The sequence below is a fragment of the Petaurus breviceps genome, unplaced genomic scaffold (assembly GCF_028583685.1).
Source record: "Petaurus breviceps papuanus isolate PSGF00001 unplaced genomic scaffold, PetGlider_PUasm1.0 90784, whole genome shotgun sequence".
Taxonomy (NCBI): domain Eukaryota; kingdom Metazoa; phylum Chordata; class Mammalia; order Diprotodontia; family Petauridae; genus Petaurus; species Petaurus breviceps.
Genome location: NW_027187345.1, coordinates 9,918,258 through 9,944,135, shown reverse-complemented (window position 1 = coordinate 9,944,135; position 25,878 = coordinate 9,918,258). Strand labels below are relative to the sequence as shown.

Below are 25,878 nucleotides of genomic sequence, written 5' to 3'. Positions count from 1 at the left end.
GCCAAATCCATGCCTTGGTGGGTCATTCCTTGGGCAATTATCCTTCTGCCATTGTGGTGCCCTAGCAGTCTCATACAGGGTTCATAACCCTGAGGGACTACAGATATCCAAAGCATTTTTCATATTCCCATTTCACAATTCTCATAATAACCTTTCATTGCCCCACAATTTAGATAGTCATGGAGGGTCTTTTCTATAAATTCTCCTTTGCAGGGGGATAGAGTACTTGACTTGGAGTCAAGAAGACTCATCTTCTTGAGTTCAGATCTGACCTCAGGCACTTACTAGAAATGTGACCTTAGACAAGTCACTTAACCCTGTTTGCCTCAGTTTCCTGATTATATAAAATGAGCTAGAGAAGAAAATGGCAAACCAGTCTAGAATCTTTGCCAAGAAAATCCCAAATGGGGTCATGAAGAGTCAGCTACAACTGTAAACAACTGAACAACAACAAAATTGCAATTCAATTCAATGTAATGCAACAAACAAGTATAAACTGCAAGGCATTTTTCCTTGTAATTCAAAAACTCCTGAAAGAACCAATTTAAACCCAGCACCCATTGGTAGATTACTGACTTTTACCACCAGGCCAGAGTAAAGCAAAACAAACAAAAAACCATATGTACTATTGGTTAAAATATTCCTATAAGATTATCCATGATTTATTTTCACATACATATATATCTGTATGTATGTACATATGTGTATGCATACATATATACACATACATATATATCTATTTATGAATAGCTGCTGCTACTGAAAGTCTTCCTCACCACCACTGCCTTTGTTCTAGAAGGGGATCTAGGCTCAGGGGGTTTAAGGCTCAGAGAAACCCACATCATGTGTCAGAGTTTTTATGAGATTTTTCAGGCTATTATTATTACTATTTTAGTCTCATTGTGCATTAAGTGGGTTTCGTAGGTTAGGCTAAAGACCGAATGACCATTTATAACATTGTTTATATTAGGAAATGTATTTCAATTTCCAAACAACCAATTTACTAATTATTTTTTGAACGTCATCCATTTGGAAGTTGGGATGTATAACTACCTTTTTATTTAGCAAATGAAATTGAGTTTTCCTTCTTGTAATATAGATTAGTTGGTAACTAACCTAAAACATACATAACTTTTCTAGAAGTTAGAGCTAAAAGAACTTTAGAGGTCATATAACTCAATCCTCTCATACTACCAAAAAAAAATCCAGCCCAGAGAGATAAAACATCTTCCCCATGGTGCCATAGGTTTTATGTAATCAAGCTGGCTTCAAGCCCAGGTCCCCTGACTCCAAATCCAGTATCCTTTCACAAATCCTAAACCGTATATTTGGGATTTTAGTAAGATCATACCTAAAATACTTCTCCATGGTTCTGTTTTTCAGAAAATAACCACACAAGCTAATCCTAGATGGATGATATATATTAATTGAACTAGTGGATAATAAGTCAATTCTAAGTCAGGAGTATGGAGAAATGAAGAAAATTCAACACAATAAAACCAATAATGGTATTAAGGTACCTAAGTATAGTATGTAAGTGTGATGAAATAAACCCACATTAGATTTTTTTTAAATAGTGACTCACCTAAAGGAAAATGACTTAAAAGAAAAAAAAGTAAAACTTGAGAAAAACATAATCATTTTGGCAAATGTTGAAAGAACAGCCACAAGAATAAGAAGGTTGTAAAACAATAATTATGTTAATGAAACTGTAAGTTAAATTAGCAAAAAACTTGAGCATAAAATTTGCCTTTTTTCAGATTATTCTAAAAGTTGTTGGGTTTTTTCCCCTTCAGTTTAGCAGAAAATTGTTTGAGGCAACTAGGTGGCATAGTGGATAAGAGTGCTGGCCTTGGAGTCAAGGAATCACAAATCCAGATTCTGCCTCTGTCACCCTGTACACATCACTTAACCTCTCTCAACCTCAGTTTCCTCATCAGTTAAATGGAAGCTAAAAATTGCACCTGCTTCACAGGGTTATTGTTTGGGTCACAAGAGATAACATAGGTAAAGTACTTTGCAAAACTTAAAGCACTGTTTAAATATTACCCATTATTTGAACAGCAAAATTATCTGGCAGGAATAGATGTTTATTTTATTTATTTATTTTTTTTAAAGCAATCGGGGTTAAGTAACTTGCTCAAGGTTACACAGCCAGTTATTTCTGGGTGTGGTGCTAAGTATCTGAGCCTGGATTTGATCCCCAGGTCATCCCAACACTGGAGCTGGTGATCTTACTCGCTGAGCCACCTGGCTGCCCCTAAGAATAGATGTTTATTTACAGGGTCAGGAAGAAGACAGGCTATGTCAAGTATTTCTGATTTCTGACCTTGTACACCAAGTTCTTAAACACCTCCCCAGACCCCTAACTTGGAAGATTATATCTAAACACTTGTATGACTAAGCCATTTGCTAATAATGCATATATATGAGTGAATTATTCATATCTAGTCTTACAGATACTTAAAAGACCTTAACCTCTGTAGTGACAAACCCATTGCAAGGCCAAGAGCAATTCCTGATAATAGGAACTGGCTCATTGATTCCCTGATACTATTTCACTTTATTTTAGTCTCCAGTGGTTCTTGAGATGAGTCTGCAATTAACTTTGTGATCATTATTCATGCGAAGTCTACAAATGCAGTATTTTATTGTTAACGGTGCAGGCTTTGTTTGCTTGGCTATTTCTGTTCACATTAACTACATGTGCTTTATCTTCTGGTTTACCTAGGTTTGTGAATTTAGTTGTATGCTATAAAATTTGAAGTGTAACTTAATTCAATGGATAAGACATGATATCTTTGTGCTTGGTGTCTCATAGAACTAATTTCAAGTTTATTGTTAATCATGTACATGTGGTGGTTGTTGTTCAGTCATTTCAGTTGTGTCTGACTCTTTGTGACCCCCATTTGGGGTTCTCTTTGAAGAGATATTGGAGTGCTTTGCCATTTCCTTCTCCGTTTCATTTTACATATGAGGAAATTGAGTCAAACAGGGTTAAGTAACTTGCCCAGGGTCACACAGCCAGCAAGTATCTGAAGTCAGATTTGAACTCAAGTCTTACTGACTCCAGGCCTAGTGCTCTATACACTGTGCCATCTAGCTGCCCCATACATGCAGTTAGGCATCAGCAAAGTCCTTGGCAAGATAAGTTGAAGAGATAGTTGTCTGTATGGTGTAATTTGAATGATACCTCTAAGGGCCAAAACATCTCCCACACTAAATTATCATGCTTCAGTGCTACATGAATCTGTGATCTTGTCAATGGAGGAAATCCCTCTTTTGATACAAATTGTATCTCCCTGTTACCACTTTCTCTTCTCTCCAGTGCATTTTCCATACTGCTGTGTGTGGAAGAAAAAAACCAATCTCTTTAAGGCACATATGCTCAAAAACCATCAGGGGGTCTTCATTGCTTCTTGGATAAAATACAAATTTAGCACACTGGAATTTACAGCTCTCCATACTCTGTTACTTGATTTTCAAAATCCTTCTTGAGCTCTTCCATGGCCTCTAACAAATTCATATTTTTCTTGAAAGCTTTTGATGCTGCAGTTCTGACTTTGTTGTCTTCCTCCCGTTCCATGATTTGATCCTTTTTGTCCCCAAAAAAGGAATCTAAAGTTGAATTGCTGTGCTTGCTTTGCTTGCTCATGTTGCTACTCAATTACTTGATTTTGAGCTCTTTGCCATTGTGGAACTCTGCTTCCAGAGGGGAGAACTTTGTCCCAAATCACTGGGGTTTTTGCAGCTGCTGGAGCTATTAGGAGGGCTCTGTCTCTATAGTCCTCCACAAGCTCTGGCTCACTGGTCACACACCCCAGAACCACCACCCAAGACCTCAATCCAGATCCAGGCAGGTTAAAGCAAGAGTGATTACCCTCTGAATGGTTTCTTGCCCCCCTACAGTCTGCAGGCCGGGAGCTCCGAAGCAGCCACATGGACGGGGCTGCACAGCTGCCATGCCTCCACTGCTTCTTGCTCTGGGGATAGAGGCCGGACCGCACTCCATTCCCCCCCCCCCCCCCCCCCCGCTCCCACAGAGTTCTACACTGACTTTTTGCTTTGTCTTTGGCATTTATGGATTGATATTCCTGGAAACCGCCATAGCTGCTGGTGATCCACTCTCCTGAAGTCTGCTCTAGCTGCTGCTGGTCAGGCTGTCCTGGGGCTAAAACTGAGGGCTCGAGCTGGTCTGGGCTCAGCTCCTGGTGCACTATGATGAACCCTTCCTGTCTGCCTTCCAGGCTGCCTTCAGTGGGAGATCTGTTTCTCTCTCTCACTTTGTGTGTTCTGTAGCTCTAAAATTTGATTAGAGTCATATTTTATAGGTATTTGAGGTGGTTATGGGGTGAGCTCATGGAGTTTTCCTGCTTCTACACCACCATCTTGGCTCCACCCTCAACTCTCCATAATATGAATCCCATATACTCTTAAAGCCTTGTTTCACTTTACTCCCTTTTGTGGACAGTATGTTCCAATCAAAACGGGCTACTAGCTCTTCCCCAGACATAATCTCCATCTCTTACTCTGTGTTATCACACAAAGCTAGAATGTGCTTGCCCCTACCTTTTATCAGAATCCTTATTTTTCTTCAAGACTCAGATCAGCTGATTTTTCTTATTCTCCCACTTGTTAATGCTCTCTCCTTAAAATTACCTTGTTATACTTACTTGCCAGTCCCTTACACATGGTAGATTCTTAACTGATATTTGTTGAGTTAAATCCAATAAATGCCTTTTCATCCTGTGCAGTTCTTGCCAATACCTTTCCATAGATATTCCACAGAGGATGGACCTAATGTGTAATAGGACTTCTTCTAATTTTTTTCATATTTCATAGGTAGTAGCAGAGTATTCAGACTTAATTCTGTCATAATGTGCTCTCATTACATGTTGCTATACTTTCTTTTCATATCATACATTTCCTAGATGATGTCCCATATGCCATTGGGCATACATCGTCATTGAAAATAGGCAGGGGCAGCTAGGTGGCACAGTGAATAGAGCACTGGCCCTGGAGTCAGGAAGACCTGAGTTCAAATCCGGACTCAGACACTTGACATACTAGCTGTGTGACCTTGGGCAAGTCACTTAACCCCAATTGCCTTGCCTTCCCCCCTCAAAAACAATGAAAAGAAAATAAGCTATAGCTTGTTTCCACTATACATCATTCTATTTTCTTTGGATCATCCATTACTTTGATTATAGACTGTGGTATTCCAAAATTCACCACTATATAGCCCCCTCTCCAAACAATTATGTTGAAAAGATGCTTGTGCCAAAGAACAACTTGGAATTATCCAGAGAACTTCACACTCTCTCAATGAATTCTGTCTAGCTTGCTCTTTTCCTCCTACTCATTTCTGGGTCCAAAGTATTCTCCATGTGTGACACCTGCCCCAGGAATACATACTAACTTGATAAGCCAAATATATTTCATAGTTTGGATAAATAGGCATCTAGTTTTCCTATAAGGATGGTTAGTCTAAACTAGTAATCACAGCTATCCCTGAGGAGGCCTTATATTGTCCTGGAATTTGCTGTGATCAGTAAAATGTCATTCACAAAGAATATCTAAAGAACCCCAGAATTTATAGACTTTCTCTTTCATTTGGATCCCACACAGCATATTCTTCATGATAATGGAGAAGGCCTTGGCAAAACATTCCCCTTCTTGTTTTGTGTTTCACTTCATGTTGAGAATGAAAGTACTTTTGAACAGTTTTTTCTATGGCTTCATTTTTAAGGAATTTTATTTGATTCTTAACATAACAGATAGAAGATACCTCATAGGAAGACAGTCTTGAAAGCTACAGTTTGCTTCAGTGAGACAATTTTTTTGGTAATCAACAAATAGTAAACACAACTAGATCTTTCATTCTCTCCACTATTCTGTCAATTTTGTTATGATAAGGAGATGGTGTACTGTAGAAAATCATTTTCAAGAGACTTCCTGTTCATTCTATATATTTTCTTATTTTATTTTTTAAAACATTTTATTTAAAAGAGATCAGATGTATATTTTGCAAAACCAAGAATTAATAAAAACATTCTATATATTTCCAATAAGAATACCTTCTATATATGTGTAGATTATTCTTATAAGGACTGAATTTAAGTCATTAGTAAGGATCCACTAAACTTCATTCAATAATAGACATTTGAGGAATACAAAATAAGTAGAAGGCTCAGAGTCTCTTCCTATGGAGATTAAATAAGTCACTGACTTTTAATTTTTTTTTCCCTTTTCTTTGTTGTGAACATAATGAACAGAAATATATTCACATAGAAAGAATAAAAAAGGGAATGTATATTAAAATGAATATTACATAAACTTATTAAAGTATATATTAAATTTAACATAGCACCAACACTGCTCTATTCATCTGTGTTTCCTTGTGAACTTCCTTCTCTTCTCTATTTTTCATGAAGACTTTTGTGAAAATTGGAAAGTGGTCATATAGGATAGTAATTTTTTTTCCATTGTGACATTTTTATTGACAAAAATAATCCAGCCAATGATATTCAAAGACAGTGACCATGGAAACCTCATTTTCTGTTAGTACCATTAGATGGGATTGGAGTGACATCCAAATTCTGCCTGATCTTCATTCCAGAATGTTCCAGAGCTCTCAGGGCTCACTGTGCACCAGAGCTGGGGGTCTTAGCCCTATTTCCCTCTCTGATGTGAAGTTTGGTATGAAGCACAGTGATGCCTAGTTCTTTACATCTCTGGGCAATGTCCTGAGAGGCCAACATAGTAGTATAGGGAGAAAATTCATCTCTGTCAGTCTTGACCTTCATTCCACCAGTCACTGAAGAGATGGTTTCTTTGCCAGAGAGATCAGTCACTTGGACAAAGGGGTCATTGAAGGAAGCAAAGATATGGTAGATACCAAACACATTCTCTCCTTCTGCAACTTGAGGTCCAAGGCTGATGACCTGCTCTTCCTTCTCTTCCTTCCCCTTGCAAGGTGCCATTTCTATTCCTCCACTTGGGCCGCCAGCACCAGAAAAGTAGGATAGTAAATTTTTTTAAAAATTAGTATCTTGTCTTCCCTGAAATATCTCTTATAACTCTGCCTTAATGCTTTCATAATTAGGTTGCCTCCAGATCTTTCTGATTTCATTTCCTAAGTGCCATTTCTACTCCTTTATGTAACACCCTAGGGACTGAGGGACATCAGAGCTTCTCTTACTGGTGATGAGAATAGACTGTTGTAGAAATGCCAACAGACAAGTTTCATTTTGTATGATCATTTCCTCCTACCAGCTTCATTTCTGAATACTCTGTGACTTGGTTTCATAACCAAGATTTTTGTATACTTGATTTTACCTCCATTTTTTTTAAAGGTAATATTGTTAGTCCTTTTCCTCTGTGGTGTTTGACAAATGATTTTGCATTTTAAACCAGAGTTGCTGTTATCTATCGTTTCTCTCTACAGTTCAAGGAAGTTTTGAGTTTTTTCTGACCCCCTCATTATATCAGTTGTATTTTATAGAAAATGGGAATAATGAAGATCAATTTTTTCCATTTTCCTTTTTTATCACCTTTTTTCCAATTTATTTATTTTTAGTTTTCAATATTCATTTCCACAAGATTTTGAGTTACAGATTTTTCTCCCTATCTTTCCCCTACCCCCACCCCAAAATAGCAAGCCTATTAAATACCCCTTCCCCCAATTTGTTCTCTCTTATATACTCCCACGTCTCCCCTCCCAACTTTCTAGTAGGGGAAGATAGATTTCTATACCCCAGTGCCTGTATATCTAATTTCCCAATTGCATGTAAAAAGCAATTTTTTAAAACATTTGTTTTTAAAACTTTGAGTTCCAGATTTTTTCCCTTCTTCCCTCCTTATCCACCCCCACTAGGAAGATAAGCAATTCACTATAGGTTGTACATGTGTAGTTACTCAAAACATTTCCATAGTAGTTATATTGTGAAAGAAAAACTATAATTCGCTCCATATTATCCCACCCCCACTTACTCTGTTTTCTCCTTTGACCCTGTCCCTTTTCATATGTGTTTGCTTCTAACTACCATCTCCCCCAATCTGCCCTCCCTTCTATCATCCCCCCTCTTATCCCCTTCCCCGCTATTTTCCTGTAGGGTAAGATACCCAATTGAGTGTGTATGTTATTCCCTCCTTAAGCCAAATTCAATGAGAGTAAGGTTGATCCATTCCCCTTTGTCTTCCTATCCTTCCCCTCCATTGTAACAGTCTTCTCTTGTCTCTTTTATGTGAGATAATTTACCCTAATCTATCTCTCCCTTTCTCTTCCCAATATATTCCTCTCTTACCTCTTAATTTTACTTTTTTTAGATATCATCCCTTCATATTCAACTCATCCTGTGCCCTCTGTCTTTGTATACATGTATATACATATGCACACACTCACATATATATTTATATACACATACACCCTCCTATATAGACATATATGTAAGTATACATATATATATACATATCCATATATATTCCCATCAACTATCATCATATTTAGAAAAGTCTTATGAGTTACAATTATAGTTTTTCCATGTAGGAATATAAATAGTTCAATTTTAATAAGTTCCTTATGTTCTCTTTTTTCTGTTTACCTTCTCATGCTTCTCTTGCTTCTTGTATTTGAAAGCCAAATTTTCTGTTCAGCTCCGGTTTTTTTCATCAAGAATGCTTGAAAATGGGGTGGCTAGGTGGCACAGTGAGTAGAGCACAAGCCCTGGAGTCAGGAGGACCTGAGTTCAAATCCAGTCTCAGACACTTAACACAAAAACTATCCATATGACCTTGGGCAAGTCACTTAACCCCAATTGCCCTCCAAAAAAAAAGAATGCTTGAAAGTCCTCTATTTCATTGAATAACCATATTTTCCCCTGAAGCATTATACTCAGTTTTTCTGGGTAGGTGATTCTTGGTTTAGTCCTAGCTTCTTTGACCTCCAGAATATCATATTCCAAGCCCTTTATTCCCTTAATGTAGAAGCTGCTAGGTCTTGTGTTATCCTGATTGTGTTTCCACAATACTCAAATTGTTTCTTCTTGACTGCTTGAAGTATTTTCTCCTTGACCTGGGAACTCTGAAATTTAGTTATAATATTCCTAGTTTTCTTTTTGTGATCTTTTTCAAGAGGCAATCTGAGAATTCTTCCAATATCAATTTTGCCCTCTGGTTCTAGCATATCAGGGCAATTTTCTTTGAGAATTTCTTGAAAGATGGTGTCTAGGCTCTTTTTTTTTTATCATGACTTTTAGGTAGCCCAGTAATTTTTAAATTATCTCTTCTGGATATATTTTCTAGGTCAGTGGTTTTTCCAGTGAGATATTTCACATTGCCTTCTATTTTTTTTCATTTGTTTGGATCTGTTTTATAATAGTATATTGATTTCTCATAAAGTCATTAGCTTCCATTTGCTCCAATCTAATTTTGAACAAATTATTCTCTTCAGTGAATTTTTGAAATTCCTTTTCCATTTGGCAAATTCAGCTTTTTAAGATATACTTCTCCTAATTGGCTTTTTGGGCCTCTTTTGCCATTTTGTTTAGTCTATTTTTTTGTTTATTTTCTTCAGTATTTTGGGGGGGTCTCCTTTAGCAGGCTGTTGACTTGTTTTTCATGATTTTCTTGTATCATTCTCATTTCTCTTCCTAATTTTCCCTCCACTTCCCTTACTTGATTTTCAAAATCCTTCTTGAGCTCCTCCATAGCTGGTAACCAGTTCATATTTTTCTTGGAAGCTTTTCATGCATGAGTTCTGACTTCATTGTCTTCTCCCATTCCATGCTTTTATCCTTTTTGTCCCCCAAAAAGGATTCTATGGTCTGTTTGTGCTTCCTCTGTTTGCTCATATTACCAGCCAATTACTTGACTTTTGAGCTCTTTGCCATGGTAGAACTCTGCTTCCAGATTGCAGAGAGCTATGTCCCAAATCACTGGGGTTTTCACAGCTGCTGGAGCTATTAGGAGGGTGCCCTCTCTGCAACCCCCACAAGCTCTGGCACACTGGCCACACACCCCAGGAACACTACCCAAGATCCAAGCAGGTTAAAGCAAGAGCAGTTACCCTCTGAATGGTTGCTTGGTCCCCCTACAATCTGCAGGCCAGGAGCTCTTGAGGCAGCCACGCAGCAGCCGCTGCACCTCACCCCAGGGACAGGGACCAGACTGCGCTCTTCTCCACCCAGTTCCAGCAGAGTTCCCCATGGACCTTTTACTTTCTTTTTGGTGTTTACGGGTCTGGAAACCACCACAGCTGCTGGTGATTCACTCTTATGAAATCTGCTCTGGCCGCTGTTGTTTAGGGACCATCCCAGGGCCAGAATCATGTGGCTCACCGTGATCATGCTGGGCTCCCAACTTGGTGCAATAGACCCTTCCTGTTGACCTGCTAGGCTGCCTTCAGCAGGAGACTTGTTTCTCTCTGTCACTTTGGGGGTTCTGTAGCTTTAAAATTTGTTTAGAGTCATTTTTTTTACATTACTCTGTCATCTTGGCTCTGCCCCCCTTTATCACCTTTTTTAATAGATCAGATTGAGGCTACTGAGATTTTTTTACATTTCTTTTTTATCATTTCTTCTTTTTATGTTTCTTTTTATCTTTATTATACATACAGATAGCTTATTCTTATTCAATTCTCACATCAGTAACTAACCATATCCTACCTGTTAAATAAGTCTTAACAGAAGCTGATCTAGAAATCATTTTTGCAATGTTGTTCAGGACTCATGATGCATGGCACCTTCTGATTCTCTTCTTGAAGAAGGCATTCATGATATAAAGCTTCTGAGAAATCTAATACTCTTGTCTCCCCCTCTATTAGTCCTGCTTTCACATTAAAATCACTTAGTATAAAGTATATGTTGACTTGGTTTATAAAAATCTGATCAAGTTTGTCAAATAACTTTTCTACTTCACCCTGTGTAGCAGATGTTGGTATATAAGGTACAATTATTTTCAGTTACTTTTTGCTTATTCCTCTCATCATCTATAAGACAAGATAGCCAGGTGTTCTATGTAATGATATTTCTTATTGAGTCAGAGTGCATAGGAAAACCAGCCTGCTAAGTCCTTTTATTTTTTGCTTATCCAAAGAGCACTTGTAAACTATCCTTTTAGTAAGCTGCCACTTCTCTCTTTTGTCTGGTTTAATATATTGAAAGATTCTGAGCATTGATTTGGCTCAGCTCTTAAAATAGAATATCAGTTCTTGGCTTTAGGCAGAGATCTCCTATTTGGAGGACCAACATTAGAAATTTATCACTTTTCTTTCACTTTTAAAAAATAAGACTATTTCTAGGGGAGTAACACATCCTAGTAAAATACATCTGACTCATCAGTGACAGTTTTCTCCTAAGGATAGATTGGAGCATGCCTAGGGCTTAATGAATGTTTCCTCCCTAAGAAGGAAGGCAACAACAAAGGTCAGAAGTTCTCAAGACAAACTTTAATTCATATTAATAAATGTTTTTCAAAATACCTTCAAAGCCATTATTTCATTTGAACTTTATAATAGTACTTTCAGGTAGGTAGTATAAGTGCCCTAATCCCCTCCCCTTTTTTTTTCTCTGAAGTACAATGAAATGAAATTAAATACATTGTAGAAAAATATGCTACATTTTTCATACCCACAATTGTTTTTATTCCTCCACTAAAATTGTAATTTCATTTTGTAGCCTGGGTGAATACATGACATATTCACCTTACTTTGTTTTAAGGTTGACTGGACTCTGGATGTGCAAATTCCCCCCTTCCTGGTGATATGCATCTCACCATGATTTCTTTCTTTTTGAACAATCAAGGGGACATTAACAGGCTAGAACATCTTACAGCAGTAAATCAAAACCTGAAGGAGAAACACTTTCAAAAATAGACTTCATTTTTCTCACTGAAGTGACTATAACTTCTCATTAAATCCTTGTATTTTTTTCTGTTAGATTTGGAGGAGACCAACCTGTGTATATCAACATCATTAGAGATCCTGTCAACCGATTTTTATCAAACTACTTTTTCCGTCGATTCGGCGACTGGAGAGGGGAACAGAACCATATGATCCGTACACCAAGCATGAGACAGGAAGAGCGATATCTAGTAAGTGCTTTTACATATAAAATGACATCATAAATTCTGTACATTAAACTGTAAGCTTATTGAGGGTAAGGGCCCTATCATCTCTTTCCTTTACAACCAGTCACAATGTTGGAGTAATAATAGTAACAATTCACATTTATATAACAATACTCCTGTGAGGAAGAAAGTTTAAATGTTATCCTCCCCATTTTATAAGTGAGCAAATTGTAGCTCACATGCTAAACAACTTGCCCAATTCACAAATCAGAGCCAGAACTCTGCTAGTCCAGTACTCATTCTGCTATGTCAAACTGCTTCTCCACGTTAAAGGCACTTAGTAAGTGATAGATATTGTTGGCTGATTTAAAATACCTTGCCAAATTTGTTCCATTTAACCCAGAACATAATTTACTACATTCTAAAAAAAAAAAAGGTGCTTTCACTTTTTTCACTTGGCTTTTCTTTAGGATGTTTAGGTTCAAAAAAGGACATAAGTCAACTGTAGGAAATCCTAGTACAGGATTGCCATCTTCATGAAAACCTAACTTTCTTATGACTCAAGATTCTAGGCTAAAAGATTTGCTTTGATGTAGACTTTGCACACAGCTGCACCATACAGTCTGTGCCTATTTCTATAATTTGCCTTCACCCTAATTTTTACAAAGATATATTAATTAAAAGAAAGAGAACTAGTTGTGTGTCTTAAAATTAGATGGTAATAGAAATTAAATGATTGGAGAAGAAAATGGAAAACCACTCTGGTATCTTTGCCAAGAAAACCCCAAAATGGTATAATAAAGAGTCGGATACAAATGATAAAAATGGCTGAACAAAAGAAATGAAATGGAAAGGCATTGTATTCCCTCTCCTAGATTTTATTGGTTTGTTAAAAGCAATAATAATGAAACTTGTTAATTCAGTTGATTAGGCTATAATCCTACTGAGGCCAACATTACAGGTCCAGCATTTGTATTTCATTCCTGTGCTTGGCCAGCAGTCAGTAGATCCTGCCTGTTGATTAAAAGAAAAATCAAATGAGAGAATATAGCTCCATCAATCCAAATTCACCATCATTGCTGAAAAAAATATCTAAAGTATTGATCATAATTCAGTAAGATGCATCATTTTCCTATGGGAAAATAACATTATTTTTAGTAAAATAAACATTTTACTAATTATCTACACTAAACTTAAAGTAATCTTAATAACACTTGAAATTGGTGTAACATTTTATACCTTTCTAAATACTTTCACACACCGCTGATCCTCACAATATTTTCCTGGAGCAGAGATGGGGGTCCTTTTGTGTATGAGTTGGACAAGATGGTCATTGGAAATTTGTCCAAGTCTCAAATTTTGTGATTCATTGATTCTTTTTTAAGATCAGAATTATTCAATGTGAGAACTCCAAGGATCTTTGAGGGCATAATTTTATAGGCTAAAAAACTGGGATTTTAAAAGTTAGGTGACTTGCCCAAAGGCACAAGCTGGTTAGTAAACAAAGCAGCATGGCAGCCTTATCTCAGAACTGTCTTAGGCTTATATCTGGACAGTCTTCTCTGAAAGTAACAATCCTCCTACTAAATCATTCTCAACTTAGTAAAGCTAAAAAGAAGTGAAATGTGTCTAAAAGAAAGAAGAGATTGAGTTTTTCTATGATATTTTTAAGAAGGGATGAGTATCCTAGTAAGTTTCACTAGGTCTCTGGTATATTCATAGTTACACATTCAGTTTTATTCTCTTCTGTTTTCTATGTCAAGTAATGAGCAACATATCTTATTTCTGAAAAAAAAAAAAGCCTATTTAGACACATCTGGGACCTTGAGTTAAACACACACACACACACACACACACACACACACGCACACACACTTAAAAAAAATCTTTCAATGCATTCCACTTTCATAAGGCTTTCCTTAATCAAAATGTTTTGCTAAATTTCTGATTTAACCATGGTATGATGTGAAATTTTAGTAAGGTCATGACAGTACCTGTATAAAAACTGAAGATTTGGGTATAAGTCTTATAAATAACATTTCTTTAAATGTGAATAGAAACCAAGGGCTAGGGAGGGATTGATTTGGTTAGATTTTTTTCATACTGTGGCAAGTTTTTTTCTTTAATGCTTATTTAATTTAATATGACCAATGGCATATTCACACAGACATAAAATTATAAGTATGAGAAAAAATAATTATACAGATGTGTTCAGAAACTAATAAAATTTTAGAAATTGAGCACCATCAAATGAGAATTGGCTGAATATAGTATGGTATATGAATGTAATGAAATTTTATTGTGCTCTAAGAAATTATGGAGAGCATGGTTTTAGAGAAACCTGAGAAGACTTACATGAACTGATGAAAAGTAAAGTGAACAGAACTAGGAGAACAGTGTAACAATTTATACAATAGCAACAAGATTGTAAAGACAAACAACTTTGAAAGATGTAAGAACTCTAGTCAACCAAAATGACCAAGTATGTCTTCAGAAGCATGCTATCTATTTCCTGATAAAGAGGTGATAGGCTCAGGGTACAGATTAAGACATCTATTTTTTGGATGTGATTAGTGTAAGAATTTATTTTGCTTGAGTATGCATATTTATTGAAAAGATTTTCTTTTTCTTTTTCTTACCCAGTGAGCATAGTAGTAGAAAAAGAAAATTTATATTTCATAATTTTAAAAACACACTAATTACATTTAGAAAAGAAAAAAATGAAGGTCAGTTCTATGTGTTGAAAGGTAAGGGAACCACCTTTCTACATAGTGTGATTTGAGAGGCACAGGAAAGTTCTGTCTCTATAGGCCTACCAGCATCCAAGCTTTCAGCATTAGAGAGCCATTCCTTTGGATTGAGCATTGCTGCCTCCAGGTTCTTATTTTTTAAATGAAAATATTTTAACCCCAAATGAAAAAATATATTAATTCCCTTATATGATATTAATAAATTTATCAGATCAGTTTCCTGGGGGAAAGAAAATCAGTTTGAGAAATATGGACACCTGGTTGGAGACAGAGTCCGATAATGGAGGAAGTACTAAAGGTTCTCTGAAGATAAACTTTGCCTATTTCACAATTTTGGCCATGCTTGGCTCTGTTGGCAACTCATTTTTCTTATTCAAAGAGGGGCTTGTTTATTTAAAAAGGAGACAGTGAACTGCTCTTTTGGGAAATAGCTCTGAATTTTACTTTCGTCTCTCCAGTACTATTAAATGCTTGAAAATAAAACTGTCCCCTTTCAGCTCTTGTTCTCTCTTTGGCAAGCCTGGGTGGTCAGTTGCTTGACTGAAAAGAGGGTGGTTGTTTGCTTCTCAGTAGGATATAAGACAGCTGCCAGCAATATCCATTGTACACTAAGTCAGGCATTCTTAGAGGAGAAATGTTCAACTTAAACCATGATACAGGGTGTGACTGTAACTTCCTCAGGCTGGCTTCCTTTGGGCTTATCAAATTCGTGTCTTTAGACTTATACTTTGGATAGCTATGCTACAACATATGGTACCCATGGATGGATATGTTTGTATGACTTGTGCTTCATAAACTAATGAAGTAGTTTATACCAATGCCCAAGCTTCCCTATTCATTGATTTTAGCTAGTCACCAAAATAAAACTTGTCTTGCAACTGGTCCTGAGCCTTAAAGGATGCTGTTTAGCATATAGCTGAGAGGGCAAGTTTTCTCCAGGCCCTATCTTGGTGGAGAAATATCCTGCTATTGTGATGCTGAGATTCTGAGAAATTATTCAAAGGCAAATAATCATAGGTTTTTAATTGTTTTTTTGTATTGGAGACTTGAGACTGTACCTGTGATTTCATTGGTATAGGAAACTCCTGGGCAAGAAAACTACCCAAAATAGAGTATTGGAGAGTATTGGTAGATTAAGTGACTGGGTCAATGTCACATAGGCAGCATGTTGTAGGAAGAACACAAGTCTTTTTAATTTTTAGGCCAGCTACCAGAAACAATCTTAAGGATGAAAATGAAAATAAAAAGCTATCTAAAGAGATTAATTGACTGACTTGGATAGATCAATAAAAAAAGAAACAAGATAAAAACTAAAGTTGCCTAACTTGTAATTGACTACACTTCAATTTAAGTCAACACTGTGACATGACAGCCAAAAAAACCAACACCAAAACCTAATGTGATCCTGAGCTGCATTAAGAGAGAGACATCACAACCAGAATAAGATATACAGGCAATGGGGTATAGAAATCCATCTTGTCCTATAAGAAAGTAAAGGGAAAGATGGTAAAAGGAGGGATGAAGGGGATATATGAGAGGGCAGACTGGGGGAAGGAGTAATCAGTATGCTTGCCATCTTGGTGTGGGGGTAGGGGAGAGATGGGGAGAAAATTTGGAACTCAAAATCTTGTGGAAATGAATGTTGAAAACTAAAAATAAATAAATTCTGAAAAAGAGAGACATCACTTCCAGGAACAAGATGCTGATAGTCCATCTGTCCTCTGCCCTGGTCATTTGGTGTATTGTATTCAGTTCTAGGTATCACATTTTAGGTAGAACATTGATAAGGGTGAAAGAAGCATCCTATTATAGTGGACAGAAAACTCTCTTCCAAGCCAGAAAGACTTGGGTTCAAGCCCTATCTCCAACACATACTGGTTGTATGAATAAGTCTCTTAGTGTTTTAAGCAACTCTGGTAGATTTTTCAGTTAAAGACCTATATTAGTTTTCTCGTCTGGGAAATTATGATTACAAAACAACCATGGAAGATATGATTCTTAAGATACAGATCCCATAAGCCCCATATGAGTCCAATCTGATAGGGTACAATCATACCCTGTATCATGGTTTAAAATGAACATTTCTCCCACTAAAATGCCTGACTTAGAGTACAATGGATGTCGCAGGCACTCTCTATTCCATTGAAATCCAAGATCCAGATCCTGTCACCTAATGATAAATTAGAGACTGTGCAAAGGAAAGCAACCAGGATGGTGAAAGGCCTTGATATCCTGCCATATGAGGATCAGGAGGAGATTAAGCTTCTCCAAACAAGACCTTCAAGTCATTCTTTTCTTTGTTTCAATCAATCCACAGACATTCATTAATCATGTTCCATGTGCGCAGCACTGTGCTAGGCACTGATTATACCAAGACTAAAAATGGAATAGCCCCTGATTTCAAGGAGAACACATTTTATGAGCGCAAAGATGTTAACCCCTTTTTTCTTTCTTACCAGTATAGTCAGAGCCATTTGTTTTCAAAGGCAAAATGCAAACCAAGTACACTTACCAGCCCATCACACTACATGAAGGATGCAGACAGCCAGTATGGTTCCTAATGAAACCTAAGACTTTCTAAATCACTAAACTTCCCAGAGATGGATTTCCTGTTTTGCCCTTTATACTCTGAAATATGCGTTATTTGTTCGTACTATCTCCCCCAAAGTTGACCTTAGAAACATGGTGGTGGGATAATAAGTCTAGACAATGCTTAATACTTTCCATTTTTAGAGAATTTCAAGGAGCTACTTAATCCTTAGGACATTCTTGTGAAGTGTTATCCCCATGTTTACTGCTGAAAAAAGAGGGAAAGTGGGAAAGAAAATCACCCAACAGGAAAATTTCTTCCATGATCCACTGCTTAGCTATATAATATGAAAGGTAATGAATATTAAAAGGAAAAATTGTAATTTATAGCTCCCTAATTCATAAAGAACCCAATGAATCATGTTGGCCCAGTTGGATCATAAAGAAAGAATGAAAATTAGCCAAAAATGTGCAAGAGTTTTCAGAAAGCTATGCATTTTAATTAGCCCCAAAGCCCTGAATTCTGAAAGTCCTTTGGCTCTGGAATTTTACATACCAAATACTGATGTGTGGAAATTTCCACTGTGCCCCAACCAGCTGAGATCTTCTTGTGAATGAAGATGCCTCAGGCTTTGGGAACCTCTCTTCCCAAAAATAATAATGACTGCCACTAAAAAAAGAGAAAAAATATTGGAATAGTAGGCTTTTTAAGTATTTTAGTAAATATCTATGTTTACAAAAATCTTCCTTGAAGGGCTTGGTGCCTGGCATTGTCCATACAGGTGCAGGGAACTCCTTTCCACTGCTACTATGCCAAGGAACAGGCCCATCCCTGGCTAACTACTTTTTCTGCAAAAGTAGTTCCCACCAGTCAGCCACCCTCACTTGCTGTGGCACATGGGGATGATGTTTTAGTGTTGGCCAAGACATGAAGAGGACAGTGCTAAAACCACCAGATTGAAGTCTGTTGAGATCTCGAGTTGTCTAATTAGACCCCATTCCCTTGGGGCTATGAACCTGAAGAAACCAGTTTTCTCTATGAACCTAACAGTCTAACAGCCAGGGAAAAGTTTTGATCCATGCTTTTTGGCGTATGTCCTTTGTCTATTTACTTGGGAAACCAAACTAACCCAGGCTCTGAGTTGAAGCCTAATACAAGCAAACACACTCACTCTTCAAGTAACAGCGAAAGTATCCTCAAAGAAAATGCCTCCAAGGACCCAAATTTGCTTATGTAAGTAATCTGGGAGTTCAGAAGATTTTTTTAAAAAAAGCACTCAGCCACTGTGAAATGTGTTTGAAATGTCCAGTGGAATGAAGTGTGTCCAGAATGAAGGTCAGCACCTCATTTAACCCTACATGCCACTTTTGGGGTAAAACAATGTCTCTGGGTGTCACTGGAATCAGATGGAAGGAAGAAATGGAATGGAAGAATAAGAGGAGAAATGAGAAATAGGAAATGGAAAAATCCCTTTCTCTGGTGAGGATTGGTGGAATGCCATTGACCATTGACTCAGAGGTCCCAGTGCCTCAGTCTATCTCAGGTTTGAGAAAAAGTCAAGTCATAGATCATAGGATCATAGGCCTTGAGTTGGAAGGGACCCCAGAAATGTTTTCCTCTGGCTCTGCTTAGATATATTGTTTCCTGAAACTTGAGGTATTTTCTACCAATGAACTTCAGAGTTAGTATGAGAATGATACTGTATCTTTAGGGTGACTTGAAGTCCTCTGATGAAAGATGGTGAAAGCAAGTTTGTTTATACCTGAAACATATAATGTGGTCCATGTTGATCAGATACTATCTCCAGTGATTATTAGATCACAAAAGAAATGGGAATTAATTGTGGTAAAAATAATAACATAGAAGTATTAAAGAGATTTTTTTTAAAAAGATGATTTCAGGGGTGGCCAGGTGGCTCAGCGAGTAAGAGCACCGGCTCCAGTGTCGGGATGACCTGGATCAAATCCGGGCTCAGATACTCAGCACCACACCCAGAAATAACTAGCCGTGTAACCTTGAGCAAGTTACTTAGCCCCGATTGCTTTAAAAAAAAAAAAAGATGATTTCAGCCAGAGGTATCAGACTTCCAACCATTGGGTCCCGTAGTTCATCTCAAACCAGATTAAATGTATTTGAAATATGTTTAACAGAATAAGTAAAAATATAATACAGCATAGATAATGATGTTAATTTGTGGTTTTCTAAGTCAATATGCAGCCTGCAGGGATCAGTTTCATTGTGTTTGGCAAAACAAATTGCTTCAGACTGTAGCATCTTGGGATCTTGGGGTAAGAGACTACATTTTTCTTTCAGACCATTAGCAGGGAACAATGTGTGTACATACATACATATATACATGCATACATATTCATATATGCATATTGTCTCCACTGATTTTTTTTGAAAATAGGAATTATTTAATTTGTGTCTTTAGATCTCTAGAAACTCACACAGTGCCTGGGACACAGTAAGTATTTAATAAATATTTATTTATTAGTGAATGGTATTGGGAATGCCTAAAGTAGTATTAGAAGAAAAGCTCCATAGTACCATACAAAGAGCCATAGTACAGGCCAAAAGACCTGAAGGACTCTCACTCTGTTATTTGCTCCCAGTGTGACTGGATGGTCAATTAGCTTCTCTGGGTTTCTGTTTTATCACTTATAAAATTAGAGGGTTAGACTAGATTAGGTCATTACTAGCTCTAAGTTTGTGAATCACATGGCTAGTTTTGTATTAAGTGTCTGAGGTCAGATTTGAACTCAGGTCTTCCTGACTCCAGGGCCAGTGCTCTATTCACTGTGCCACCTAGCTGCCCTAAGGTTATAATTCTAATTATGGTGCTGACCATAGATTTGGCTGCTGACCATGGTGCTATTAGCCTTTTAGGTATTAAGATGCCTTCTTATAGCAGGAGAGAAAACTCTATCCTCAGATAAACTATTGCTGTTAAATACTGTATAGTATAGAAGTAAGGTCCCTTGGGGAGGCCAGGTAGCACAGTGAGTAAGAGCACTGGCCCCAGTGTCGGGATGACCTGGAGATTGAATCCAAGCTCAGACACTTAGCATCCACCCAGAAACACCTGGTGGTGTAACGTTGAGCAAGTTACTTAACCCCAATTGCTTTAAAAAAAAAAAAAAAGAAGGTCCCTGACTATTCTAAAAGGCATCACATGAGAACCATTGAGGGAGCCCAACCGATTGTTGGGTTACTACCTTTCAAATTAGCCTGGCTTCACAGCATCTAAAGATGGTGAGATGCTGGGAAGTGTAGGAAACTGAGCCCCTGAAGAACCCAACCCCTCCAGCCACTGGTTTTCTGGCCCTCATACAATCATAAATTTAAGGCTGAGATTGATAATAATAAAAAGAGATGTTTTAATTTGCTGGGTGTGACTAGAATGTGGGACTTGGAAAGAGAAAGACATAGATTCAGATTTTGCCTTTGACACAGTAGTTGTATGGTTTGGGGCAACTGACTTAAACTTTCTAAACCTTAATTCCCTTATCTGCAAAATGAGCACAGTAGCGGTTATGAAAGGCAGCAGGGTGGTATGGTGACTAGAGCACTAGGCTTCAAATCAGAAAGACTCATCTTCCTGAGTTCAAACCTGGCCTCAGACACTTACCCTGGGTGAGTCACTTAACCTCTGTTTGCCTCTGTTTCTTCATTTGTAAAATGAACTGGAGCAGGAAATGGCCAACCACTCCAGCATTTTTGCCAAGAAAACCCCAAATAGGGTGATGAAAAATCAGATACAACTGAAATGACTCCACAACAAAGGGAGAGCTTGCTATACAAGAGAATAAATGTGGAAGGCTTGGAGCTAGGTCTTTAAGGACAGTTAGGATTTGGTGTAGCTATATGACCCAGTGAGTAAAACACTGGGCCTGAAGTCAGGAAGACCTGAGTTCAAATTCTGCCTCAAACACTTACTAATTGTATGAACCTGGGCAAGTTACTTAACCTCTGTTTGCCTTAATCCACTGGAGAAGAAAATGGCAAACCATGCCAGAATCTTTGCCAAGAAAACTGTGAAGAGTTAATAACAACAACAAGGATTGTTATAAGCTGAGATGGGGAAGGGCTTTCTAAGAAGACGTAATGATGTAAGCAAAATCACAGAAAAACAGGCTAGCAGGGGGTGTAATGTGGACTGGGAATAGATCAGTTTGGCTGGAGCCAAGGACTTGAGAAAATGAGTCATAGGCAGTTTTTTGAGCTGTCACCATGGAACAGAAACAGTACTTCGACTGTGGCCTGAATAGTCAGGTTTTCCTGCTTACAAGTTCCTGCTTGAGGGTCCCATTAGTAGCATCAATCAGCATATCCAAATCTCAGCCAGGTGCATCTGTGGCTATGGCCACCTGTCAGCTGAACTAAGCTATTGAGTTTATCCCCTCCCCTTTCTCTGATGAGCTAGCTGGTTTAATAGTCTGCAGCTGTCTCCTCTTCCTCCAGAAACTTCACTTGCACGGCTGTGTAGCTGGTGCTCATAGTTTTCTAAAAAGTCCACGAAAATCTCCACTTTGCATGATTACATGGAAAGTTTATTTTTTCCATTCAGATGACCTGGTCTCATATCTGCTCAGAAATACCGATGTATCCCCATATTCCATTGTCCTTTGGAGAAAAAAAAGAATGTCCCTTGGTTACAACAGTTACAATAATTTTCATGACTGGAGAATAAGTGGTATGAATTATTTAAATATCTTTTTACCAAAATAGAGAGGTGGCATGGCCTAGCATAGGTTCCCAAAGTGGGCAATCCCAGATGGGGGGAACTGGAACAATCCAGGGGGTTGTAGCAGTTTGAAACGAGGCAAATTTTTTAAAAACACTAAAGGGTTAAAGAAAGTAGATTTCCAGGGAGATTCTAAGTAGTTTTTTTTTTTTTTTAAGGGTGTGAATAAAGTCTTTTTAAAGTAGACCAAATAAGTTTGGGAACCTCTGGTGGAGGATAGAGGGCCATCCTCAAAGCCAAACAAAACTAGGTTCATGTCTCCTCCATCACATACTAGCTCTGTGACCATGAGCAAGCTCCTTCAACTTGCTGTGTCACTGAAGGTGACAAACACACAGCCCTTAGCAGCCTGCAAACAACATTACTCTTAAGTGTTGCCCATATCAGATGAAAACGTATCTGAGAAAAAAACCTAACAAAATAAAAACACAATAAAATAGATAACATTAATATGGGGGTTCCTAAGTTCATGCATGGCCTATAGGGAGCCTTATGTACAATTTAGTGCCCTCCCTGCCCCCCTATCTCTATTTGACTTTGACACCACTCCTCTAGGCATCTCTCTAAGATGATACATTTCAGAGATAGTACCTAACAGCCCATCTCTTCACTAAAATATTTGCTGCCCCCACCAAAGCACTTTTCAATGAATTATTAGGGAAATTTGATATTGTGTCTTCCCTAGATATCAGCATTTTAGTGTGCTAACAGTGAGGATGTTTTATACATGTTGACTCATGTGTACTTGAACAATCTGTCTTACACAAAAATGAAACAAGGATTTTAAGTTACCTTTAAGCAGCACTGTCTTGAGGCCATACCACAGGTTGACTATGAACTCTCACATTGAGAAAAAGCATTATCTTTCTTATTATATTTATTCTGAGAAGGATAATAATGTCATTAAAGTACATCACTATCTCCAAAGATGTAGGCTGTAGATTTAACTCCCTTTAACACTAGATGTATTCCTGAAGGAATGAAGGAAGTTGGATTTTTATACATTAAACCACACTTTAACTCCACTTATGGAGTTCATTATCTGAAGAATAGGGAGGGACCCTTTTGGAAAATGAAAACTCTATCCAATTTTTTTGTTTTCTTTTCCTACTCATATGCTTCTCAGTGGAGCTGAAGAAAGCCATCCAACCCTGCTAACATCTTGTTGTTGTTCAATTATTTCAGTTGTGTCTGACTTTTCATGACCCTGTCTGGGGTTTTCTTGGCAAAGATACTGGAGTAGTTTGCCATTTCCTTCTCCAGCTCATTTTACAGATGAGGAAACTGAGGCAAACAGGGTTAAATGACTTGCCCAGGGTCACACAAATAGTAAGTGTCTGGGGTCAGATTTGAACTTCCTGATTCCAGGTCTTGTTCTTTATCCACTATGCCACTTAGCTGTCCCTGCTAAATTGGTACCCTACAAATTTATGTTGTCTAATATAAGGGCCTTCCCTACCCCAAGGTGAAAAATGAAAATGAAAAAAAAAAAACCTTTTACTCTTCCTTAATTGACTCTCTGTCATTCCCTTACCAAAGTTGTTCCAAATGTTTTCTTCTCAACTTACCACACCACCTTCTTTCCCTATCCTCTCAACAGGACCTCCTTCACACTTTATTGGAAAAAAATAGAGAGAGATCATTCACCAGAAGCTCTTTTATCTCCTCTACTCCATGTCTCAATATCTATTAATATCACCCCCATTTTCTCCTCCTTTACTCTATTACCCAAACCAATCCCTCTACTTATACTGTGTATCCCATCTGCTCTGGCAGATTTCCTACACAATCCCTTACCCAACCTCCAATATTTCCCTGTCTTTCAACATCTTTCTTTTTGTCTACAAACATGCTGTTTTCCCTTATCTTAAAAGTAAAATTCACTAGGCCTAACAGCTAAATATCTAATTCTCCATCTCTCCTACCTTTTACTGTCAAACTCCTTGAAAAAAAGTTCTCCCTTCTTTGTTTCTATTTCCACTCCTCTTACTGTTTAACCCTTGAATTCTTGACTGCCAGTCTCACTACACAGCTGACACTGCTCTCTTCAAGGTAACCAGCGATCTCTTAATTGACCTATCTGATATACTTTTCTCAATCTTCATCATTCATGAGCTCTCTGCAATATTTAAATTGTTGACCACCCTCTTTTCCTGGCTTCTCTTTTCTCTGGAATCTCATGACACTGCTCTCATTTGGTTCTCTATCTGTGTGTGAATGACCACATTCCTGAAGGTATTATTGTGCCCATAGTTTGAAAAATGGCACTTGACCAAGGGGCAGGAGGAACTGGGCCACATGCCATACCTACCGTGTTTCCCCGATAATAAGCCCTCCCCCGAAAATAAGCCCTATTGAGATTGCTACTGTAGTGAAGGTGATCCCCTGCGCTACACGCTACATTACGGTACCCTCTGTATGCACCGTTCCCCCCCCCCCCCGGTGAAACGCACACCGCGCTCTGAGCTGCATCCAATCAGAGCTGGAGCAGTGAGCGTGTCATCCTGTTCTTCCCCAGTGATTTGCTTATTGAATAAAGGTACATTTTTTTGTTCACATTTACCTGTTTATTAAAATTGCCATCAATGTTCATTAAAATAAGCCCTCCCCTGAAAATAAGCCCTCTGGTGTTTTTCTGTCCAAAAAATTTAATAAGACAGTGTCTTATTATCGGGGAAACACGGTAGGATTCTTCCTTCCTTATTTTCTTCCTTCTTTCCTTCCTTCCTACCTTTTTCTTATTTTCCTTCCTTCCTTTCCTTCTTTCTTTCTATCTTTCTTTGTTCCTTTCCTTTCTTCTTCCTTTTTCATTTCTTTCCTTCTTTCTTTCTCTTCCTTCCTTCCTTCTCTTTCCAGTCCATACTCCACACACTTGCCAAAGCAACATTCTTAAAGCACTAGTCTAACCATGCTCCCTGCTCAAGAAGCTTTAGTGGATACCTAGTATCTCTACAATAAAATACAAACTCCTCTGTCTGGCACTTAAAGTCCTTCACAGTCTTTTTTCAGTCTCCCTCCCCAGACTGATTACACATCATTCCATTCTTTGCACTCTATGGTACAGTCAAAATGTTTTACTTACTGTTCTTTATACTCAACATTTCTTGGGTGCTTGTGCAGGCTGTCCCCCCATGACTAGGAAGCATGCCAACCTCCTCTCTTACTCACTGCCTCATACAATCTATAGCTCCCTTCAGACTTCAGCTTTAGGGCTATCTGCAACTTGAGGTCTTTTCCTATTCTCCCAGTAGCTAGTGTATCTCCACCCCAAAAATGACAATCTGTTTATTTTACATATATCTCATCTTGACTTGTATTTCTACCCCAACAGAATGTAAGCTTCTGTAAAGAAGGAACTGTTTTGTTTTTGTCTATATATTCCCAGTCAATCAACAAACATTTGTAAAACATTTACTATATGGCTAGGCAATGTATTAAGTGATAGGTACACAAAGAAAGTAAAATCTTGGCATGATGCCCAGCACACAGTAGGCAATTAACAAGTACTTGCTTGCTTGCTTGATTGGTTGAGAATTTAGATTCTCACATATCATAAATAGTTTAGGAAACCTAAACATTGCCTTGTACATACTTTGAGATTTGCGGTATTTCTTCTCTACCCCTGTTTTATGCAGAGGCATAAGAGTTCTCAAAGTCTGAATGACCTCTACACTTGTCTGAAAGTTGCTTTTCAAGGATACTTTACTGAATAAAAAGCTAAATGGAAAAAATGAGTCTAAAATATCTAAATGATTTATTGGAAGCTCAATTGGAATTCTAAATGC

General features: G+C 37.8%; 1 protein-coding gene and 1 pseudogene across 1 annotated transcript in view; one reads left to right on the top strand and one right to left on the bottom strand.

Annotated features, from left to right (window-relative positions):
* UST (uronyl 2-sulfotransferase) overlaps positions 1 to 25,878 on the top strand; it is a 400,212-nt gene that overhangs the window by 265,608 nt on the left and 108,726 nt on the right. Inside the window, exon 5 of the mRNA XM_069069738.1 lies at positions 11,937 to 12,090. Within this exon, the coding sequence (XP_068925839.1) occupies positions 11,937 to 12,090 (154 nt within the window). The remainder of the gene's footprint in view (positions 1 to 11,936; positions 12,091 to 25,878) is intronic.
* Positions 6,552 to 7,990, bottom strand: LOC138147351 (small ribosomal subunit protein uS11-like; annotated as a pseudogene).